The sequence below is a fragment of the Silurus meridionalis genome, chromosome 21 (genome assembly GCF_014805685.1).
Source record: "Silurus meridionalis isolate SWU-2019-XX chromosome 21, ASM1480568v1, whole genome shotgun sequence".
NCBI classification, from domain to species: Eukaryota; Metazoa; Chordata; class Actinopteri; order Siluriformes; family Siluridae; genus Silurus; species Silurus meridionalis.
In genome coordinates, this window is record NC_060904.1 from 1,663,841 (window position 1) to 1,681,621 (window position 17,781).

The 17,781-nt window shown below is 43.0% G+C and overlaps 1 protein-coding gene across 3 annotated transcripts in view; it reads right to left on the bottom strand.

Moving 5' to 3' along the window:
• Positions 1–17,781, bottom strand: part of LOC124375649 (plectin-like) — a 95,657-nt gene that overhangs the window by 40,915 nt on the left and 36,961 nt on the right. For all 3 annotated transcript variants that reach the window (XM_046834181.1, XM_046834180.1, XM_046834182.1), the window contains exons 7-13: positions 4,974–5,057; positions 4,293–4,460; positions 4,134–4,217; positions 3,601–3,768; positions 2,798–2,998; positions 967–1,197; positions 393–626 (exon numbers count right to left, since the gene is read on the bottom strand). In XM_046834181.1, the coding sequence (XP_046690137.1) occupies positions 393–626; positions 967–1,197; positions 2,798–2,998; positions 3,601–3,768; positions 4,134–4,217; positions 4,293–4,460; positions 4,974–5,057 (1,170 nt within the window). The remainder of the gene's footprint in view (positions 1–392; positions 627–966; positions 1,198–2,797; positions 2,999–3,600; positions 3,769–4,133; positions 4,218–4,292; positions 4,461–4,973; positions 5,058–17,781) is intronic.

Here is a 17,781-nt window from a genome sequence, read left to right on the forward strand (position 1 = left end):
AAAGGACACGTGGAGCTGAGAGGCACTCGGGTACGTATCGCTACAGGAGACACGTCTCTCTGCAGAATCGAACTCATTAACGAACATAATAAAGAATAAAACACAGTCGTACTTCAAAACTGCTTAAAACCACACACACACACACACACACACACACAAATAAAATGTCATTTGATTAAAAAATTTAATTCCAACGGCTTGACCTTGTACCGCACCAGGTTTGTTTGTACAAATTAAATTTGTGCGCTCGTAGGAAGGAAATATTTTTCTTTTCCTTTTGTTTACTTTCATATGATATATTAAGGTTCATTAACCGACACTAACGAAGCCTCATAGAGAGTCTGAAGATGATCTGAATGAAGGGAAAAGCAGAGAAAATTGCAGGAACCCACCTTTTTTTGTTGACTAGTTGTTCTGACTCGTAATTTCTCCGTCTCTTCCTGGTGCTGCAGGTTTCTCTGATTCTCTTGGTTTCTCAGGACGTCCAACGCCACCTGGAGATCGTCTGTGAGCAGCTCCATGGCCTCCTCCGTGAGCGCCGCTTGTCTCGCTTTCTGCTTGTAGCGAGTCTCGAGAACAGACATTTCAGCTCTTAGACTGCACACGTCTGCTCGGGCCTCTACAGCCTGACACACACACACACACACACACACACACAGACACAGACACACACACACACACACACACACACACACACACACACACACACACACACACACACAGACACAGACACACACACAGACACACACACAAATTTTTTTTTTCTATCTTTATTATCTATATTTCCCCCCTTTATAATTTCATTTAAATATTATTCTATTTTTTTATTTATTTATTACCTTTAATTTTTTTTCCTTACAATATAATATTATAATCAATATAATCTTTTTTATATATATTTAATATCATTGTATAAAATGTATATTAAAAAAGAAATTCCACATTTCAACACCACCACCTGTGTACCTGTATCTGAAAAAGCTCTGCCTCTTCTTCTGCTCTCTGCATCTGGACCTGCAGCTGCTGGACCTTCTCCATAGCAGTGGTGTATTTCTGTTTGAAGATGTCCAGAGCAGAACGATGACTCTGTGATGAGTTCCTGCTCTTCTGAGCTTCGTCCTGGATCTCCTCCAGCTGCTGGGTCAGAAGTCTGATCTCTACATCTCGCTTTTTCAGGAACTCCTCGTACTCTCGTTCCTGCAGTTAGAAAAAAATTAATAAATCACCAATCCGTAACGGACATAAAAAAAATCCCATTTAATTTTATATTTAAATATAATTTCAGTTATAATTATAATGTATTATAGATTTGATTCGGGCTTAATTTTTTTATTACAATTTTTATTATACAATTGAAGTCGACATATTGAGAATTTTCTTTAGTGCAAATAGTTTCAGCGATTTTTCTTAAAAAAAAAAATTTTATGGGAAAGAAAACATGCACACATAAATATCCAAAGATGTTCCTGAGTTACGATGGTTCGACTTTTTATTGATCGTACGATCACAATAGAGATACGACAAAATTGAAAAAAAATTCCACGTGGCAGGCAAACGACGCAGAGTATGCTCCGCCCTCTACTGGTGAACTGCCGCTCATCCACACGCCCACTGCCACGTGCATATTTACTGCAAAGTTTATACATAACAGTAGCGTAAATTGCTTTGATTAGCTGAATAATGTACAGTATTTTGTTAAATGAGTAACAGTACAATACCCCATACTGATCTCCATTCTTTACGACTCCTGGCTAAGACAGGCCATGACTTCACTTTTACACATTTTTTTATTATTATTTTCTTTCTTTTTTTTTTTTCTTTTTTTTTTTTTAGCATAAAGACTTTTCTGCTTTTGGGAATCCTGACATTTGTGAGATATTACTGATCCTAGCTGTGTTATTTGACCCATTTTTCTCAGACAACGTTGCAAACCTTGGAGGGAAAGCACACAATAAATGGTATTTTGGCGTAAATGATACAGATCGTGACCCAGGATTGATGTACTGCACACACACACACACACACACACACACACACACATCCCCAAGCCGCTCTGAAAGCGGATGAATGCCTCAGAGCCCGCGAACACACAACGGACACAATTAAAGCCAATTAGAGTCGAACACAATCACAGTGATCAAACATCCAACTCTCATTTCGCTTCTGATTTCGTTCGGAATATTTCACATTCCGGCCGTCTGACCTCACAGGCTGATGACATTACGACATGATCGCCGAAATGTTTTTAAAAGACCCCCACCCCACCCATGCGTGCCTTTGATAAATGACTCAGAAAGTACATAATGGCTTTGATATGCTCCTCTTGTGACTGTAATAAAAAACCTGTGATTAAAATGGCAATTTCCATTGGCTGATTAACGGAGAGGAGACGCCGGCCTGACCTTGGGGCTACTGTGTCAAATTCGTCTGCCTTTTTTATTAATTTTTTTCTCTTTTTCGTACTCATCAGGGCTCTCGGGTGCTGCAACGCACCGGTTTACTGACTTCGTGTCTCATAGGCGGCGTCAGATCCCGAATTAGACACGTCTGATTTTCTAGGAGCATCTGTTAAAACCGAAAAAAGGCACCAAAATTTCGCCCTAATTTCAGTCATGAAAACAGCAGCCATTTTTCTTTTCACCCTGAAGTAAAGTAGGTTAAAAGGTTCCAGCTGTCTGCAGGAAAATGTTCCACGGCGAGTTATAAAGAAGCTGAAATGTTAATAAATAAACCAGGGAGCGCTCAGAACAATCCTCTTTAACCTCCTGTGATGTGCAGGGGTTTGTATGTGCTGTACCTTCTCCTGAGCGTCTCTGAGCTTCTCTTTGAGTTCTCCGAGGATCTCCGTGTGCTGGACGTTCTGCTCCTGGAGCTGCTGGACTTCTGCCTGCAATAGAAGGTTCCTCAGAGTCCAGCGCTCGGCGTCGGCGGTGTGGTCGAGCCGTGAGCCGGTCAGTTCCCCCTGCAGACGCTCCATACGCTCGGCCTGCCTCTTCAGCTAAACGGCGAGATTGGACTCGGGGTCAGAGTTTTAGATCAGACACTAGGATGCGTTTAATAGCAGGTAGGAAATGATTGGACATTCAGACCACTGCACTTACAAAATGACCTGGAACTCATCTATTTTCCTCAATATTACTCAGTCTTTATTATGCATGCAAATAAAAAATTACGTTGATTGTGGGTTTATTCAAGTCAAGTCAAGTTTTTCCTAAACCATGGTGCAACATACAACAACAATCACAGAAAACACAGGGCTAAGTGTGTGTTGAGTCCGGGTTGTACAGATCATTAACACAGTTGTGTGTGCGTAATTTCAGTTCAGTTCTGTGTTGAGAAGCCTGATTAGAAGTGAGGAAATGGGTGCATGGGTGGTGTATAGGTGGTGTGGGCGGTGTACGGGTGGTGTGCGGGTGGTGTATGTGTGAGGTGTGGGTGGTGCATTAGTGGTGTGTGTGGTGGGTGGGTGGTGTATAGGTGGTGTATGGGTGATGTATGTGTGGGGTGTGGGTGGTGCATGGGTGGGGTGTGGGTGGTGCATGGGCGGTGTATCGTTGGTGTTAGTGATGTATGGGTGGTGTGTGGGTGGTGTTTGCTGACCTGTTGCTGGGCGAGCTGTAGTTCACAGTGGAGCTGCTGTGTTTTCTGCTGTTCATGGTCTATACAGGCGTTTCCGTGGCGACACATCTCGCTCAGCTCCTGTAAGTAGGCCTGCTGCTTCCTCACCTTCTCATTAAGCCTGCTGACCTCAGCCTCCTGCAGCCCCAGCTGCACACACACACACACACACACACACACACACACACACGGCACCGCAATGCACAAAAGTTCAACATCATCTGTATTCATAGCCTGGCTAAATATTGAAAATTATTCTGCAGCTTCCAAACACACATTCATGCATTTTTCATGAATCAGTAAACAAGCGGGTGGCGATGAGCTGCACGAGGGTCAGGGGAGATTCACACGTTCCTCCTCCTTCTCCTGTGAACACCTCCTAAGACCAGCTCAGCTTTTTATACAAATAGCTGAAGTCAGGAAAATAATGACGAAACTGCTTAGAAGATTACTTCGCCGCTAGACACCCGTCATATGGAGATTAAATTTACTTCACACGTGGCCCTCACCCGTACCTCCTCCTGCATGCCCTGGTTCTTCTCCCCTGCAAGTCGAAGCTCCACCCTCAGCTGCAGAATCGCCTGATCTCGGCTGGACACCTGGAGCACGGAAATCATCGTGATGATGTGGGTGTGATTCTGCAGTAATATATTTGGAAGTTAAAGTAGACAGACCTCTTGCTGAGCAATTCTGTGTTTCTCTGCGATTGCGGTGAGCTCCAGTTCCCGGGTTCTCTTCTCAGTGATTACTCTCTGAAAGTCCTCAGTGTGCTCCTTCACCAGCATTTCACACCTTGTGGCATCTTCTCGTAGCTTCTCAACCTCCTTCTGTTTTTGTTCACACTGAAGGCACAAATAACCACAGCCCAGGTGTCAGGGGTTTTCTGGATGGACAGATAAAGAGCTAGCGAGATGGTTGGGTGGATGGATAGATGAATAAGTGAATGAGTAGCGAGATGGATGGGGAGGTTGGATAGATAGTGCAGATGGATGAGTAAGCAGATTTATGAGTTGAGAAATTAATGGATGAATAATGCAATGATTGGATGGTGGAATAAGGAGATGGATGGGTGAATGGACAGACAGATGGATGGATGGATGGATGGATGGATGGATGGATGGATGGATGGAGAGTAGGTAGATGTATGGAGAAGGAAGATGGATAAAAAAATGACAGAGTAGGGAGATTGTGGATTGATTGGTGAATAGATGGAGAGTAGCAGGACAGTTAAGTGGATGGATGGATAGATGGATGGATGAAGGAGAAGTGAGACAGTTGGATCACCAATGTTGAGCTCGCTAGTCATGTAGCTCATGTAGGTGAGATGGTTCCTGTTAGCAAGCCTAAAGCTTCACCTCTGTTTTCATTTCCATGAGCTGCTTCGTGGTCGCGTGCAGTCGCTTCTGGGCTGCAGACAGCTTGCTTTCTGTCTTGTGTATCTGCAAACACAAAAACCAGGAGAACAATCACTAATATAAATCATGACCAACATAAAAAGCTTAAAACTGATGAGCGTAGATCACCGAGAGCGATGCAGGCCCGGTCCACTCTTATTGAGCGTGTCAAGCCTCATTATAAGCGCCGCGCTAATCAATTCTTTAAACCGGAGAAAGCAGAATGAACAGTTTGAGGAGATGTTGGCGGTAAAAAAAAATCTTATTCTCAGAAAAACGTGGCTCCGGCTCAGCTCATGTGGCGCCTCATTGAAAGTGAAAGGTCGTTTGTATCTGTCCGCAGGATTGATGGAGTTAAGATAGCTCTCGCCCTTCACCCCGCACTCATGAAGAACGGTTTCGAATGACAGAGCAGTGTCAAGCCGGACCGTTTCTGCCACTTTCTTTCCTCTCGTGCCGGCTCCGGGGGCCACACAAAAGCTCCGTCCAGATTTAATTACCCCTGCTTTCTCCTTCATTAAAGGCTAACCTGTCATCCAATACCGCGCGCCAAAGTCTGCAATTTGCGCTAATTCCCGGCGTTTCTGTCTGCTTTTGGCCGCTTCTCGGAGCTATATTCAGAGAATAATTGCTTTTGTGGCCCATGCAAACACGGTCAGGATCAATCGCAAACCGGACTTAAATGTTTTTGTATCGGCCATCTGTCTGGAGCCTGTGCCTTCAAGCCGAGGCTAAGCGGCGAGAGTGTGCGGCCTGCGCATCACACCAAACACACACACGTCTTCCATTTAAACGGTGTTTATAGATCTAATCAGCTTAGAATAAAAAATGTTTACATGTAAATTTACTAACAAACTTTTAGCAGAATGAGCAAATAAACACTATACCATATACATATGTATATAAAAGAAATGAATTCAGCCACAAGGGTGTGAGTAACTTCAGGTAGTGGTGGCATCACTCTCTCTCTCCCTCCTCCACCCAATCACTCTCTCTCTCCCTCCTCCACAAAATCACTCTCTCTCTCCCTCCTCCACCCAATCACTCAATTGAAGAAATTGATTGGGTGTGGAGTAGAGAAAGGGAGAGTGATTGGGTAGAGGAGGGAGAGAGAGAGATTGGGTGGAGAAGGAGAGAGAGTGATTGGGTGGAGGAGGAGAGAGAGAGTGATTGGGTGGAGGAGGGAGAGAGAGTGATTGGGTGGAGGAGGGAGAGAGAGTGATTGGGTGGAGAAGGGAGAGAGAGAGTGATTGGGTGGAGGAGGGAGAGAGAGTGATTGGGTGGAGGAGGGAGAGAGAGAGTGATTGGGTAGAGGAGGGAGAGAGAGAGTGATTGGGTGGAGAAGGGAGAGAGAGTGATTGGGTGGATATCTTTCACTCCTTCACCCTTTTTATCTCTCTCTCACTCCTTCCCCCCCTCTTAAAAATAAATAAAGAAAAGCGCTGACACTGGCGACTCCTTCCAGAGACATAAAATAATCCCCATGTCATTGACTATTTTTCTTAAAATGGATTGAACGGCGCGTCCACCATCCGAGTCCCAGTGACAGAAGCGTTACATCGAGACGATAACGTTTTAGAGCAAACACATTTATAACTAATGCATTTCTGGTTCAAACCAATCAGAGTGCAGAAGCATGGCGACGTCATCGAGGTGGCAGGAAGTGGCTGTAGGAGGAAAGTAAACGCGGATGAGGTTTATATGAAGCTCTCGTCAGGAGCCGATGTCGTTCTGTGACAGGATCCAGATTTTGTTGATTATTTACGCACCTAAAGAAACGAGTGTCAGGAGCATCTCAGAGCGTCGCAGCTCGACTGGCTTCGTCACTGCGTAACCTTCAGACGGTGGGGGGTTCGGGGGTGTGCTGTTGGGGGGTGATGGGTGGGGTGGGGGTACAAGCAGACTTGGAGGAGCGTTACGGACAGAAATCAAGGAGGAGGTATTTTTAAAAATCAATCGGCGTGTACGTGTCTCTCCCCCTGTGCGTCTCCACCCGCTTCAAACGCTGACAGAGAGAATCCCAACTGACGTGCAGTCGCTCCATAAAGAGAACAGAGAGAAGAGAGGGAATGAGTGTGATATGAAACCAGCCGACAAACAAATCGAGCGACTGTCAAACACGTCCCATACTGATGTCGGGGACGAAAATAAAATACAGAGCGCGCTGTGAGATATCAGAGTGTAGCGACAGTTAGACTGCAGAGATTCAGCGCTGTAGTGTGTGTGTGTGTGTGTGTGTGTGTGAGAGAGAAGTGCAAAGTCATCACACACACACACACACACACACACACACACACACACACACACACACATCTTCAGACTCTGGCCACTAGGTCAGGTGCAGTGGATGGTAAGTAGTAAACACATCATGGTCGCTGCTTCAACTTCAACACAACCTCTCGTCTAACTGTCTCATTCCCTCCTTCTCTCGTCTTCTTCCATTTCCTTCTCGTCTATTATTCTTTTCTTTTTTATTCTTTTTGTTTTCGTCTCATGTCTTTTTCTCTATGTTTATTCGGATGGAGTATTCAGAAGTTTGGAAACAAGGAATTTTTAGCAGGAAGGAGGTTTTTGAAGGAATAAAAAAAAGGTTTTAATGAGATGGAGGGAAATAAGACTAAGTCAAATTAAGAAAGAAAAGATAAAGAAAGGAAAAATAAAAAAAATGAAAGAAAGAAAGAAAGAAAGAAAGAAAGAAAGAAAGAAAGACAGAAAGAAAGAAGGAAAGAAAGACAGAAAGAAAGCAAGAAAGAAAGAAAGAAAGAAAGAAAGAAAGAAAGACAGAAAGAAAGAAAAGAAAGAAAGAAAGAAAGAAAGAAAGAAAGAAAGAAAGAAAGAAAGAAAGAAAGAAAGAGCAACAACGCACATCTAATAATGTGAAACGTTTAATGAACTACAAAAACAAACAAACGAAAGAGTGAAAGTCGCTGAAGTTCTGCGGTAACCAGAGGGTTGTTGGTTTGCATCCCAGTGTTGACAGAGTTCTCTGAGTTTAAAAAAGAAAAGAAGGGAAAGAGAAAGAGAAATCCCTGAGTCATGATCAAGTTCACAACAAAACTTTATAAGACTTTATAAGAGAGCTGCAGGTGGAGGAATCTTTCAATACAAAGTGTTGAAGATATTTGTTCAGCTGCACTAACGCAGGAACTCTGCTGGAACAAAACCGATTATTGTTTGCCCTCTTCTTCTCTCCATCCTTCTCTCCCTCCCTCTCCCTCTCTCTCCCCCCCTCTCCCTTCTTGCCCCTGCCCTTTTTCCCCTCTGACAGGAAATGGACAGTGGCAAATTTACAGTAGTTCACCGCACGAGATCAGAGACGAGGTTTTCTCTGTAAAGCAGAACCAGATGTTGGAACTGGAATGTGAGCAGATGTTCAGATGAAAAGTTTTTTTTTTTTAAATCTACCCAATTAATCATCAAGATCCACAAACTCGCTTCTTCCTTACTTTATTCTTTTATGGAAGGAGTCTCCAGTGTCAGTGTTTTGTCTGAAGTAAAGCCGCAAGTGTTCGGAGACGGTGAAGTATCCAGTAGCACTGTCGCTGATCACATGCGCACACACCTCACACACCCCTCACACACACCACACACACACACACACACCTCACACACGCTTTACATTCACCACACACACACACACACACACCTCTCACACACACACCACCCACACACACCCCTCACAAACACACTCGGTTTACACACCACTCACACACCCCACACACACCCCTCACACACGCCTTACACTCACCACACACACACCTCATACACCACTCACACACCCCTTACACACACACACACACACACACACACACACACACACACCTCACACTCACCACACACACCACTTACCACACACACACACCTCACACACACCACTCACACTCAACACACACACCACTTACCACACACACCTCACACACACCACACACACACCACAAGCCGTACGATTGCTCAATACAAAGAGACTAGACTCTTACACACTGTGTGTGTGTGTGTGTGTGTGTGTGTGTGTGTGTGTGTGTGTAAATCCTCTAAGAGGTTACAAGGTTAAACAGATGTTTTTTCATGGTGTAGAAGAATAACATCTGTATGGAGAAACGTTGGGGAAGATGAAGTGAAGTCGTATTAAACTCTGCGCGCTGTCACAAGTTTCTCGTCTCCGCACAGGAACTCCAGAGCGAAACTGTGATCTTTACGTCTTCACCACGTTGTGAAATTAGCGCTAACGACTGCGGGAGCGATAGAAGAGAAGGGGCCTCTCTCTCTTTCTCTCTCTCTCTCTCTGTACCTCGCTGCCAGCTGCAGTGCCTCGGAGAATTTGATCTCGCAGCTGTTGAGATTGTTTCGTCTTTTCCTGTAATTTGGACTCAAGCGGGTCGACGCCTAAACCCGAGTGATTAACTTTCTCCTGACGGGTCTGATGCTCCGAGAAAGAGAGAGAGAGAGAGAGAGAGAGAGAGAGAGAGAGAGAAAAAGAAATGCAAAAAATGAAGGTAAGAAGGAAAGAAGGAAAGAAAGAAAGAAAGAAAGAAAGAAAGAAAGAAAGAAAGAAAGAAAGAAAGAAAGAAAGAAAGAACTGGGGAGAGTAAAGAAGGGTGGACAGGTAGAATGAAGAGGGCAGAGGAAGAGAGGGAAGGAAGGAAGGAACAAGAAGGTAAAAAGAAGGATTGAAAGAGAACTAGAAAGAGGGGGGAAAATGAAAAGAGAAGATAAAGGGAAAGGAGGGAAGGAAGGAGGGAGTGCAGAAAGAAAGAACAGGTGTGATGATAATGGATGTGATGTGGTTGATGAGATACACACAGTTGCAGGACTCGATAGCGGGGTCTCGTCCCACACTAACACACTCCCATCGATCCTCTCACACTCCGGGCCAAATTACTCAGCGTCTGTTCTGCATTTCACACGACGCCGACACGCATCAATTATTAAAGCGCTCTTATTGGACTGGATCCAGAAATCTGCGGTCACTTCTCCCTCTCGCATTAGTCGAGCAATTAAAGGAACGCAGACGAGCGCGATTTCAAAGAGAAGGATTAAAGAGAGCGATGTAAAGGTTATCCTACGCTACGCAATCAGCAGCAGTTAAAATCAGAAGACTTTGTTTTGTCAAGGACAAATCGCTCGAAATGAAAAAAAAAAAACTAAAAGAAAATGTCCCTGAGATGGAAAAAGAAGAAGAAGAAGAAGAAAAAACGCTTTAAGCAAGAAACCCAAACCCAATTACACTCATCATTAGCATGATTCTGTAACGTTCTCATTTATTATTCAGAGAGAAACACGAGAAATCACATTTACCCTTCACACACTCGCACTAAACCGTATTCACACACAGAGAGAGAGAGAGAGAGAGAGAGAGAGAGAGAGAGAGAGAGAGAGAGAGATGGAACAGAGATATTAAAATGACTTTCTCAGGTGGGAAAGTGGAATAAACAAGAAAAAGAAACAAAACAAAATAAAATATTGATGGCCAAAAATATTGGGACACCCAACCTTTCCAACCATATCCCCAAAACGTTACCACAAAGTTGCATGAGACACAAACCAGTTCCAGGATGACGATGCTCCTGTGCACAAAGCCAGGTCCATGAAGATCTGCTTTCCATGGGTTGGAGTGGAAGATCTCCTGCTGAAGAGCTCTGAACTCAAGCTTTTTGGGATGAATGTGAACACTGACTGCACCCCAGAAGCCTCCTCACCTTCTCACCTACATCAGTACCTGACTCATGAATCTCCTCAAAATCTCCTCAAAATCTAGTGGAGCATCTTCCCAGAAGAGTGGATTATTATAACAGTTAGTGGTGGAAAAGTGGAAAGAAATGAAATACACTTTATTGTCCCCGAATGGGAAATTTGTGTTGGACTCAAAGTGTTCACATTAACAAGAGCATCAGATCTAAAATAAATCAACAAAAACACAGAAATAAACAGCATCTTATGCTCAGGTGTTTTTTATCCATAAATAAATAATAAATTAATATAAATATTAAAATAAATCCTGAGTTTATATAATTCATTTATTGATTTTTTTAAGTGAAAGTTTTTTTCCTTATTTTAACCCTTTTTTTAGAGATATTTTAATATGTAATTATATGTAAATCCAGTAAATTCTTGTTTAATCACTAACTAAAAAAAATATGACTCTACAGGCAAATGTTAACTATTTTAGTCAACAAATTAAACTCAGTAGTAGTTTTGGTTAAACTCGGCTTTACTATGTATTTAACTTTAACTATTTAAAAAAAAAAGGTGATAATAATAATAATAATAATAATAATAATAATAATAATAATAATAATAATAATAATAATTATAGTAATAATATTAATAATAATAGTAATAATAATAATAATTATAGTAATAATTATAGTAATAATAATAATAATAATAATAATAATTATAGTAATAATAATAATAATAATAATAATAATAATAATAATAGTAATAATAATAATAATTATAGTAATAATATTAATAATAATAGTAATAATAATAATAATTATAGTAATAATTATAGTAATAATAGTAATAATATTAATAATAATAGTAATAATAATAATAATAATAATTATAGTAATAATAGTAATAATATTAATAATAATATAATAATTTGTGAATGTTGTATGAAGCAGTTTTGTTGATGAATCCAACACTAGTCAATTTCAGATCGCTGTCAGCTCCACACACTTCAACAAACAAAGACAGGAGAAACATCAGCCTCGCTCTCGCAGGTGAACTGGGAATTCCAGGAGTTACAAAAAAACCCTTCCAAACAGCCCCCAGCTCAGAATCCTGCTCCTTCTGATAGCTAAAACAGCCGAGCGTTTGCGACAACAGCGTCAGGTTTTGAACACCTGCTCCTTTTCAAGTTTCATCGCTCGAGCGCTAAAACCTCGCCTGCGTGACGACGGAGTGTGTACGAAGCCGGCATGAAAGCGTTCAGACACGTTCGGTCTGTGCGTTTAAAAGAGGGAGAAAAAAAAAAGCGAGCGTGTGACTGATACATGGTGAAGGATTTGTCTTCAAGAAGGTCTCCTGTTTCATCAAAATTCAACGTGAACATCGAATGTGATTAAGGAGCACATTCGCACACTTTGGCACCCTTTTGATATACATACATTTTAAACTAATACATTTATCCAGAGTGTAAGGAAAAACTCCATGAGACACCATGAGGAAGAGGAACCAGACCCCATCTTTGTCCTGAGTGTCCTCACCACCTCTCCATCACATGCATCAGCGGATGGTAAAGCCTGCTAAATGGTGGGGGAGGGGATCTACTGGGTCAGAGTTATCATGAGGGACCTTACCATCATCATCACCATCATCATCATCTCATTCTCCTACCATCAGGCATCTGCTACCTGAGAGCTAAAGTCACAACTTCAAATTAAAAACTTTTACTGTAGACCACCACACTGCCTACACACACACACACTTGTGAAGAACATCTTGAACTTCTACAGTGCAGGATTCTACACACACACACACACAGGTATGTATTTATTATGCCCCTTGTATCCTGTTTGTTGCAGTTTGTGTTGGTCCACTTCCGGTGCTAAAACAGTCGTGACCCCTCGAACATTAACAGCATGAACTTCTTCAGCAGTTTGAGCTACAGGAGCTCGTCTGTTGGATCGGACCCCACGGACCAGCCTTCGCTCCTCACGTGCATCAACGATCCTTGTCCCCCACGACCCTGTCGCCGGTTCACCGCTGTCCTTCCTTGGAGCACTTTTGATAGATACTGACCACTGCAGACCAGGAACACCCCTCAAGACGTCACAATTTATTAAACTCGCCCAAATCCTTACCGCCACTTTTCCTGCTTCTAACATCAACTTTAAGGATAAATTGTTCACTTGCTGCCTAATAAATAAATCCACCCACTAACAGGTGCCATGATGAAGAGATCATCAGTGTTCTTCACTGGTCAGTGGTCATAATGTGAAGCCTGGAGATGAAGCTAAGGGTCACTCAGTGTTCTTCACTTCACTGGTCAGTGGTCATAATGTGAAGCCTGGATATGAAGCTAAGGGTCAGTCCTGGAGCTTCACTGCACCATCAGGATCTCATTAACAGTGAGGACGATCAGGTTTTAGAGAAGAGCTAACGACGGCGTCCTGGTGGAGCGCGAGACCCAATTACCGATCGCTCTGATGACGCAAAACTGCTGCTTTACTTTAACTTTTAAGGTTTAGGTTCGACCCTGCTGAAAGGGACGTCTCGAAATAGAATATCCGACTGCTATATTTCAGAAATGGTGGACTTAATCCTAAATATTATATTACGGGACTTGAGCTGGAGGAAGAATCTACAAAGGACATAATAAACTAATTACTTTGCCAATCAGAGTCTCCCTGGGGGAATTTGCTCAGGCTGTGCGTCCACCTTCCTGAATCCTGAGAATGAGAGAGAGAGAGAGAGAGAGAGAGAGAGAGAGAGAGAGAGAGAGAGAGAGAGAGAGAGAGAGAGTCGGAGAGAAAAAAAAAAGAGAGAGAGAGCGAAAGAGAGAGAGGTGCAGTGAGAAAAGAAGGGTTTAAATCCGACAACGGGGCGAAGCTCTTTCCGTCTTTTCACCACATCAATCCGGCAGAGAGGGGACAATGTGTATGAGACTAGCCTTTCCAGAAGAAACCTGTGTGTGTGTGTGTGTGTGTGTGTGTGTGTGTGTGTGTGTGTGTGTGTGTGTGTGTGTGAGATTTTGCATGTGAGGTTTTTCAAGGACGTTCTTAAAAGTCAAAAGTACTTCAAAGTGACTGGAAGTACCTACGCCACTTTTAATTTCCAATAAAAAAAGAGAAGAAATGATTTGATTGGCTTTCCAAAAACAAGATTGTTTGACAGAAAGAATGGGGAAAAAAAAAAAAAAGACGAAGTACGAAGTTGTTCTGATGGAAAGACGCTCATTCACCCCCCGACTCGAAGGACGCAATCTAAAGGCAAATAGATCTGGGTTTTAATAAAAGGCGCTCGCTAATAACACGTCCGGCATGAATCCAGACTGAGCTTCAGCCTTCGATATAATTAATCCATTAAAGTGTTTCTGCTCTCCTGCATAAACAGTGCGGTGAATAAAAGGCAGTAACAATGAACAAGACGGAGGAAATAAATTAATTAATAAAAAAATAAATCTCATGGGTGAACTCTCCTTTACGTGCGACGAGAACACGTGAATAAAGGATTTAAGTTCTCGAGTCTGCGGTGTCAATCAGAGTAGAGTTTTTATTACACGTCTGAGTGAAGGATACGGTAAAGAAAAAAAACACATCAGTCACGTAGCAGAGACAGAGCATCATATCGTCTCTTGAAGACCAGAGTAATTTTCGCACTTTAGGTCAGTTCACTTAAACAAGGAGACCCAAACCTGTTCCAGCATGACTTTACCCCTGAGCCCAAAGCCAGCACCATGAAGATCTGCTTTAAATGGATTGGAGTAGAAGATCTCCTGCTATAGAGATCCAACCCTAATGAACATGATGAATGTGAACGCTGACTTTCTGGTGGATGAATGAATCTCACCCAAATCTTCACAAAATCTAGTGGAACGTTTTCCCAATAGAGTGGAGCTAATGGTGCTAACTGGTGCTATTCTGACCACGTGCGTTACGACGTCTGTAAAGAGCAAACATGAAATTCTGCGTTGGACGTGACATACGTTCGAGGTGTCTCGAGAGGAGCGCTTGCTTTGAAAGCGGAAGGACATCGCTGGAAGACGCTGAGAGATCAGCAAGCCCAACCCCCGAAACCGTTCAGCAACTCGTGCATGATGATCGTCGGAGAACGATGCACACGATCTCACTTTTGCACCCACCCTACTCGCCAGAATCGGCTCCTGAAGACTTCGCCCTCTTCCTGAAGAGCCGACTCAAAGGTCGCCGTTTTGACACCGGTGAATCTCTGATGGTGTTCGTCACGCTTCGGAAAGAAGCTTTCCAAGACACGTTCCAGAAGAAGGCTGGGAGCGCTGTATTGCCTCCCAGTCGTGATCACCTGCCATAGTGACTTCATCACAGCTGTAGTGAATGAATAATGTGATTTTGCAGGAATCGTTTAAATACTTTCAATAAGAGAAACGTGTAAATTAAGCCATGCCTTCTCTCGCTTTTCTAACGTGAATACACACACGGGTTCTTCACGTATCCTGACGTAAGGCAGATGCGAATAAGCGAGAGAAGAAGAAAACCAACACTGTTACAAACACAACACTGAGTCCTTGTGCATCACCAGTCAGCCTTGAATCCCCGAGCTGAAGAAATGCAGTTTGATGATCCATTAGCGTCTCGTGTGTATGTGAGATAAAAGCGAGATTATTTTGGACACACAGAGTCTATAAATGACAAATGTAATGCCTTTTTTTTCCCGGAAACCGCTACCGATGGCATTGGGATGGAGGATGGAGGATGGTGTGTGTTTCGGTGGGAGGGGGTTTAAGGTTTTTAAGCTTTCAGTGGCACAAACGCGAGGTATCACTTGAATATATAATAGAATCTGAGCTGACACTGGAACCAGAGCCCTGGGTATTAGGCCCTTTGTCTCGGTTTCCTGAGCCCAGTCTGCACCGGACACGCAACCTTAATCAATTTCTATCCGATTGCCGTTTTCGCCGCAACACCATCCCGCATCCCCTCTCTCCATCTCTCTCTCTCTCTCTCTCTGTTTTTAGCAGTGATCATAAAAGTGCATTCAGGCTCGATGTCCCCGGGACATTAATACGTCTGACTCAATATGGAATGCTAATGTCCTAAACGAGCACAGTGCCGTGTTTATTCGGCTCGGACATCACGAAATACTGTCCTCCATAATTGACACGTTCGTGACGGTGCTGGTCGCATTGCATGATCAGGCGTCTTTATTCGATTGGAATGCGAACTTAAACATTCCAACACACACACACACACACACACTTGATGATGTAGAAGCAGCAGGTGACATTTTCAACAGGTACTCGTGTGCAAACATGGCCATATGGCACCTCCGTGGCGCCCCATTAGCAGAGCATGACAAGGAGGAATTATCGCACGCCCGAGACTTCATCAAACACGCCGGAGCGCTGCCAAGGCCAGACATCAGATAATGAAGACGCAGCGAAAAAAAAAAAAGAAAAAAAAAAAAAAGGGATGCCGCTACAGACAATTAATTAAGTAATTAGGCTAATGACTTCTTTACTCAAGTCCTCGTCTTTTGGCTGCAGATATGAATTAATTAACGCAGCTAATTTAATTAGCCAGGTTGTAATTTCCCAGCTGCTCCGGAGGTTCTCCCTCCTCCTCCCTCTTTCTCCTCCTCTCATCATCTGAGCTCTCGGCTGATCGCCAGGTTAGGACGACTTCTTACATAAACACCCCCAAACTTTCTGCTTCATCATAAGGGAGGGTATTGGTAGGAGTAGAGATGTGGGGGGCAGAGGGGTAACTGGGGGTTTGGGTTATGAGTTCATCATGGCTTTAAGATAAAATACCACCCGAAACAAGAAGCATGCAAAAAATACAGACATAAAACAAACAAAACACATTCGGTGAATGAGGTTTGGGCCTTAAACATACAGTACAGACCAAAAGTTTGGACACACCTTCTCATTCAAAGAGTTTTCTTTATTTTCATGACTATGAAAATTGTAGAGTCACACTGAGGCATCAAGGGCTATTTGACCAAGAAGGAGAGTGATGGGGTGCTGCGCCAGATGACCTGGCCTCCACAGTCACCGGACCTGAACCCAATCGAGATGGTTTAGGGGTGAGCTGGACCGCAGAGTGAAGGCAAAAGGGCCAACAAGTGCCAAGCATCTCTCGGGGAACTCCTTCAAGACTGTTGGAAGACCATTTCAGGTGACTACCTCTTGAAGCTCATCAAGAGAATGCCAAGAGTGTGCAAAGCAGTAATCAAAGCAAAAGGTGGCTACTTTGAAGAAACTAGAATATGACATTTTTCAGTTGTTTCATACTTTTTTGTTATGTATATAATTCCATATATAATTCCACATGTGTTCATTCATAGTTTTGATGCCTTCAGTGTGAATCTACAATTTTCATAGTCATGAAAATAAAGAAAACTCTTTGAATGAGAAGGTGTGTCCAAACTTTTGGTCTGTACTGTACAAGCACATGGTACATTTTTGACACATTTCTCTTTTTCACCTTTAAGATGCACTGCAGGAGGAATATTGGTGTGGTGTCCTGATTCCTGACAGTTTGCATTTACAATACATTTACAGCAGACTTTCTTATCACGAGGGCCTTGCTCAAGGGCCCAGCGGTGGGCGCTTAATAGTGCTGGGATTTGAACTTACAACCTTCTGGCCTGAAGTTCAACATAACCACTGAGTGATCCCTGTCTCTTGTAATATCTTAGTACCACAGTGGAGATTATACCCAGAGATACACAGATCAGGTATAACATTGTCATTATGCCATTCTGAGTGGTGACCACTGACCAGTGAAGAGAAGAACACTGATGATCTCTTCATCATGGCTCCTGTTAGTGGGTGGAAATATTTATTAGGCAGCAAGTGAACATTTTGTCCTCAAAGTTGTTAGAGGACAGGAAAAATGGGCGAGCGTAAGGATTTGAGCGGCTCTTTGTGAAAACTGTTAGCACAAAGTTGGAGGAAAAACAGTTATTTTGGATGCCTTTGGATGTGGTAGCATTTAATCTCCACTTCACTTAAACTAGGAAACCTAAATCTGGTGTCAGGTGTCCACATACTGTGTGTCTTATATCAATTGTAAGAGGAACTATTCACCAAACAAGTTCCGAGCAGAGTTACGCCTGA